Source organism: Rattus rattus, chromosome 12 (genome assembly GCF_011064425.1).
Source record: "Rattus rattus isolate New Zealand chromosome 12, Rrattus_CSIRO_v1, whole genome shotgun sequence".
Lineage (NCBI taxonomy): Eukaryota > Metazoa > Chordata > Mammalia > Rodentia > Muridae > Rattus > Rattus rattus.
In genome coordinates, this window is record NC_046165.1 from 56,420,607 (window position 1) to 56,427,507 (window position 6,901).

At 42.3% G+C, this 6,901-nt stretch overlaps 1 protein-coding gene across 1 annotated transcript; it reads left to right on the forward strand.

The window, feature by feature from the left end:
• Nucleotides 1–274: 274 nt before the first annotated feature.
• On the forward strand, nucleotides 275–794 carry LOC116913532 (40S ribosomal protein S16-like). The gene is given in 2 exon segments (XM_032917732.1): nucleotides 275–571; nucleotides 573–794. Coding segments are annotated over 2 exon segments (441 nt in total). The 5' UTR covers nucleotides 275–289; the 3' UTR covers nucleotides 732–794.
• Nucleotides 795–6,901: the final 6,107 nt, after the last annotated feature.

The window sequence follows — 6,901 nt, forward strand, 5'->3', positions numbered from 1 at the left end:
ACTGGAAAACACCCAGATCCAGGAATGGAGACTCAGCCAACATCTGCCTGCAAAAGCCTTCCCGTCATGCTCTTGTCAGCACTACTGATGACTGACACACACATAATAATAGTAATAGTAATAATAATAATAATAATATGCATCTATGTAGCTTGCTGTAATGTTTCATTATATGAATATTTAGAATCCTTTGCATTGGAAGCATTGGGGTTTTTTTCTACTATGAAAATGTAGGCCTTTTCTGGTGGCAGTGCTGCGTGGTGAGGATCCCGTGTTCATACTTATAGCTATGCCATCCAAGGGTCTGCTGCAGTCTATGCAAGTCTTTGGACGAAAGAAGACAGCCAGAGCTGTGGCCCACTGCAAACGAGGAAATAGGCTCATCAAGGTGAATGGACGTCCCCTGGAGATGATCGAGCCGCTCAGGCTTCAAAACAAGTTATTGGAGCCTGTTTTGCTTCTGGGCAAGGAGAGATTTGCTGGTGTGGATATCCAGGTCCATGTGAAGGATGGTGGTCATGTGGCCCAAATTTATGCTATCCGGCAGTCCATCTCAAAAGCCCTGATGGTTTAATTACCAAAATTATGTGGATTAAGCCTCTAAGAAGGATATCAAAGATATCCTCATTCAGTACAATCTGATCCTGTTTGCAGCTGACTCCCGTCGCTGCAAATTCAAAAAGTTTGGCGGTCCCAGTGCCCATGCCCGGTACCAGAAATCCTACCGATAAGCCAGTCTCAAGGATCAGGGTTTACCTTTGTAATAAACATCCTAGGACTTTAAAAAAAAAAAACAACTAAGTAGATGTTAACGATAGCATTTTTTAAATGTATCTTAATTGACACATGTCTTGGGTTGCAATATGATATTTCAATATGCAATAATGATCAAACCACCTGGAAGGTCTATCTCTCTAGACTTTTATCAGTTCTTTGGATTAAAAATCCTGTCTTTGGAGATTTTCAAATATGCAATAACTTGTTGATTGTAATCTTTAGTGGTGTGAGACTTGACCTTTCTTTCTCCCTATGGTCTGTTTAAAGAGTTTCCACTCCTAAAAATAAAAATAAAATAAATAAATTAGAAAGGGGAGTAATCCAGTATACTTCACCACAAAAGCTCCCATGACCCCTGAGAGAAAGACAATTAGCAGGAATCTTGGCGTGTGTCTCCCGTTTAGTGCGTTAAAACACGAAAGCTGTCACTTGAACTAATTATGCTGTGAAAGGTCAATTGGAATTTCCAAACTTGCAGATGAAGGCATACAATAAAATATCAGACTACTGAAGCATTAGATTTGAAACAGAATTTTGACAGATTTCTATATCTAATGCAGTTTCCCTCTCCTCTGCCAAGCTGAGAGAAGCCAAAGACCAGACCCCATCTCCGTCCCTCCCCTACTCCCTCCCCTGTCTAGAGCATTTCACAGCAAAGTCTGTAGCATGCAGATGAGAGTCATAAGAGCTCTGCAGGCAGCTGGCCAGACTTGGTGCCAGCCTCTCCCACTTCACTTTGCATGCCTTGCACTGGGTTAGGACACCAAGCTACTTCAAGCCTTTGTCTCTGGGTCTGTCAGTGGGGTCAACCATAATGCCTCCTTCAACCAATGGTATATATCACACGGTAAGTGGCCCATTGTGACAACCACCACTGTGATAATGAAACTCCAGGCCTTAGTTACAATTCAGATTCCCAAATCCTATCAGAACTATATAGCATCCATTTCGTACAGTGTTCAACATACAAAGCTATTCTCTAACACCCAGGGTCGGGCAGACCTTGCTATGTGATAAGGATGAACACAGTATCATTGTGTCACATACTCCACTAGCAGGTTAATGAGTGCCTCACATACTGAGATCAGTGCTCAGTGATGTGTTGTTGAGTGGGAATGACTACAGCTGCTTCTTGTTGCCCTAGAAATTCTCATCTAATCCTAGGTACAGCTCCTCCCCTGTAGAAAGTTATTTTATGTGCCTGTTTTGCCTGCATGTACCATATGTGTATGCCTGGTACCACAGAGGTCAGAAGAGGATATCAGGGATGGATGTGAATCACCATGTGGCTTCTGGGAATTGAACCCAGCTTCTCTGCCAGAGCAACTGGTACTCTTGACCTTGCAACCACTGAGGCAACTTCTACAGTTGCCCGGTGACACATTATTTTGGAGATTTATTGCTGTTTGTATTCGTGTTTGTGTGCCTGGGGATGTGTATGTGTGCCATGTGTGTGGAGATTCTCACAGAGGCCATAAGAGGAATTAAATCTCTCGGATTTGGAGTTGTAGGTAATCGTGAGCCTTCTGTGTGGGTGTTAGGAACTGAACCCGGGTCCTCTGTGAGAGTAGCAAGTGTTCTTAATCACTGAGCCATCTCTCCTGTCATCTCGGCTGTCATTTTAATCCTAGTGAGGAGAAAGGGTCAAGAGTCACTTGTCAAAATTACAGAAGAGTCCAATGTGGTAAGATTGTGAAGCACCCTTTAAAAACAAATATCTGCAGCCAAATATTTAAATTGCGTACATGCTTCAGAACTGAGCCCCTGGATCTTCTTGTACACCAATCACCCTTCACTGAGCACTGGTGAGAGTCTTCCTGGATGCGAAGTAACAATGCCTATTTATGAAGTATCCCCATCACTCTCCTAGAACTTTGTTTATAAAGAATTTATGGTATGTAATTATATTATCAAGTCTGAATACAGTGTAGAAATAGTGAGCTAAAGGAACTCACAGAATTGATAACTTGGGGTTGGAGGACCTAAAAAAGTGTCAAGAAGGTTCAACATTCACATTCAGCACTGGCAGGAGGAATACAGGCATCCCTGGAAGGTGAAGAGCACTGTGGGATGCGCTGGCCCGGAAGATTCCAGAGTGTAGTTCAGGGTGCCAGCCCGGGGGTGGGGGGGGCATTACTTTGTAGCAGAAGCCCAACCGACATGTATCTATAAAGCACTTACCAGCGGTTCTGTCTTGCTCAGTCTCTGGGAATAGTACAGGGACCACCTGATAGTCCCTGCCCTTCTCAAGAGGACTTTCTAGAATTTGAAGGGACAGAATATAAACCTTATAAAATCTACCTATCTGCAATAAATCCAAAAATGTATGAGTCTGAAATGTTCTATGGACAAATGAAAAGAAAAATTAAAGCTGGACAGCATGCCACAGGGTAAGGGGGAGGGGGGTAGAATGGGCTTTCCTTAGAGGAGCAGAAATTATCTGAGTGAAAACTTAAATGTAGGGAGAGTATACAGCATGCTTTAGATACCTTTTTTCTAGCCGCTCTCAGTGGCGAGTAACAGTTCAAGTGAAACACTTTGTGATCTGTCTTACTCTTCAGCTCGACTTCAGTCCAGCTTCTGTCCCCACGCCAAGCTCCAATCTCTGTTCTGAAACATTCCATTCTATTTCCTGTTCTCTGGAATTCCTTCCCGCTTCCTTCCAGGTGTAGTTCCAATGCCCTCTCCTGGGGGCTGCTGGCAAGGTGCCATTTTTATGAAGAAACATCAGGGGATGAAGACAGAAAAAAGAACACCCTCAGACATTGGATGTTAACAGATGAATGAGTCTGAAAGAAAACAGAAGCCAAGGCTCTGAGCCTTAGAGGTCAAGGCCACACAGGGAAGATGACAGCAGGTCCAGCTACAGACAGGCTTCAAGGATAGAGACAACTCTTCAGAAGCTTGGGGAGTTGACTTGGAAGATCTATATACAATGTGATAAGGAGCCAAGGTTGTCATGAAATCCCATTAGTTAACATGGTAACAAAAAGAGCAGAGCATCTTTAGCCCTGGGGGCCATGGGCTTGAGTCTGTTTCTGGAGCTACTAACTGATAAAGGGTTTACATGGGAGCTGGACATGTTTGATCAGTAGAGGCCCTGTGTAGTTTGTATGAAACCCTGGGTTCAATCCCAGGGCCACATAAACAGTACACGGCAACTCAAGCCTGTCCTCTCCTCAGGAGATGGAGGCAAGGAGGAGTACAAATTCAAAGTCATCCTTAGCTATGTTGTGAGTTTGAAGCTACCATGGGCTACACGAGATCCTGTCTCAAATTTGTTTGTTTTGAATGCTTATACAGCAAGTGTCCTGTACAGTATGAGCAAAGGGAGCTGGCGGCTGTCTAGTGCATTAGCGAGTCAGAGTTGCTTCTAAGGACTCCTCCACCTTTGAGTCTATGAGCAGGGTGGGAGTTTTCAGAATAGAAATGTACCACCTGCAGAATAGCACAAAAGACAGTTCTACAACTACAAGGCACCTGTGTCACCTGCTTAGATTCCAGTATGCTCTGTATCTTCTGATAGCTTGCATACTGTATGGGTCCCTGATCCCATCAGAACGAACCTTATAGACTGCTTAGGGTAAACTTCTCGGTGCTCTCTCCTCTCCACTGGGAGCTGCAGCTGCCAGGGTAGATGTAATTACGCTCCAAGAATTACATTTTCAGTCAATTATTTTTGATGATTTGCAGGGCCAGATCACCAGATCTCTCTGCATACCATGGAAGTGACTTAATTCATTCTGAGAGACAAGGGCAAAGCCCTCAAAATGACATGCTTTATTGAAACCATTTCTTCCTGGGTATAATAGTTGACATATTCCTGCAGCAGAAAACACAGAGATATAACCAGAAGGGGATAAAAGCATGCTTTTAATAATTCTTCACTCAGAAGTGATCACATTATTTCGGCTGTCTTTGAATACAAGCATATTAAAATCAACAAGGAAGATATGCAAAGCTAAGACTCTCTTATCTTTCACCTAGTTATTTCCAATGGCTTTATAACATCATATTGAAAGTATTTTTAAAGGGGGTTTAATGCGAAGTTTGAACTCAGCAAATGCAGACAACACTGCACAGACTAGCATGGCTTCTCCAACAGAACACAATGGACTACTAAACTACTTTAGCCAGGTGTCTCAGTGGAAACTACTAATAAACCTGGATCCAGCCGCGGCATTCCATGACTGTGCCCCCCCAGGACAGTGATAAATCACCCCTGTCACAGTACATCTGGAAATATCTATTGAGCCTAAAAATAATGGGCCACATTAGCTAATACAGAATAGTTATTTGGCTAAATTAAGCCTCAGCTACTATCAGGAGACTCGTTCCAAAATGGGATTTTTTAAGTAATAATAATAGTGCCTTATTCATTATTTATAAGGTAATTACAGCTGAGCCCCTGCTGTTTCCATCCATCCATGTGATATTGAAAGTGAGGGTTTGGGGAGACAGAGGAGAGACAGATACTGTATCCCCACCTCCACCCCTTCCATCATGACTAATGTGTTTTCTAGCCAACAGTTGCAAGGATGGTTCTCAGGAAATCGTACAACATAGGAAATTTTTATCACTTACAGATATGTGTTTTGTGTAGTCCGAGTTTCAGCACATACTCTTTGCCACATGTTTTGACATTCAGTGATGTCATGAGCCTTTCTGTATATTCACAGCCTGTGGGACAAAGTGTCCATGAAGCAAACGGAAGAGAAGGTGAGGAAACCAGAGAGAGCCTAATCACAGAAGCCTGTGTGTTACAGCTTCACTGACAGCAGTTGGCCTATCCTGTGTGAAGGATGGAACCCTCAGCCCCAGAGCTCTCTTCATGGAGATGCCACCAATCTTCTTTGGTAGCAAACACCCTAGTAAAAACCCAGAATACACAAATACCCTGGGTTTGTTTTGGTGCCTCCTGTCTGCAAATGTCTGCTGGCATGCTTGTGTCCAGCCTTGGGATTTCTCTCAGCCCACACAGTGCTCACCTCGCTTGCTTTGGGTGATTGGCTTTGATTCCCAGAACAGTGTAAATCCAGATAGTGGCACACACTTCCAACCCTAGGACAAGGGAGGTGGAAGCAAGATCCTCCTCATCTATGTAGAATTTCTGAAAATGTTACTTGTCTGATATAGGGAAATATCTATAAGGAAAATGGGAAAAAATTATATAAAAATAAGTTTAATTACATATATGCTTATATTATTTCATTGCATTTATGCAGTGAAATAATGCAAAACATTTATTTTGTCCTTATACATTTATTTTTTATTGTATGTATATGAGTGTTTACTTGTATGTATCTATATATATACCATGTGTGTGCCTCATGCCCTCAGAGTCCAGAAGGGGGCATTATACATTATATAAGATTTTATCTAAAGTGGGATCATGCTCTATGTAATCATTCATCCCGATTTTCAATGTGATGTTTTATATATGTAATGTGTGTGTATGTATATATACAGTGCATATGTATGTATATATGTATAGGATGTTTTCAAGTCATTAAATGTCCACAATTCATTTGAAAGACTCTTTAATACTCTTCCAAAGGTATGAATCACATGTGTGTCATCCAGTTGGCTGAGAAAATAGATTCCAGGTTTCTTATTAACCCACATATGGCAAAGCACAGACATACAGTTTGTCCCATGTTGTAGCATGTCCTTAAGCAGTAGTCACAGAACGTATCCCATGCACAAGGGCAGTGTTTAAGTTCATATGGTCTCCAGCAGTGTGAAAACCCCAGAGTCTCATCAGTGTTGAGTGCAGCCATATTTAAAGCTCTATTACATGGTTGGCACTGTTCTAACTGATTATCATCTGATTACAGTGAGCTACAGCATTTATTTTGTCCTTTTACATTTATTTTTTATTATATGTATTTGAGTGTTTACCTGTATGTATCTATATATACCATGTGCGTGCCTCGTGCCCTCAGAGTCCAGAAGGGGGCATCAGATCCCCTGCAATTGTAGTTACAGAGCATTGCGAACGACCAGGTGGGTGCCAGGAACCCAACCCAGACCCTTGGCAAGAACAAGTGCTCTTAACCACTGAGCCATCTCTCCAGCCCCATTATTTTGTCTTTTAGTTTCTTAAACCATTGTTCTTTTTCTG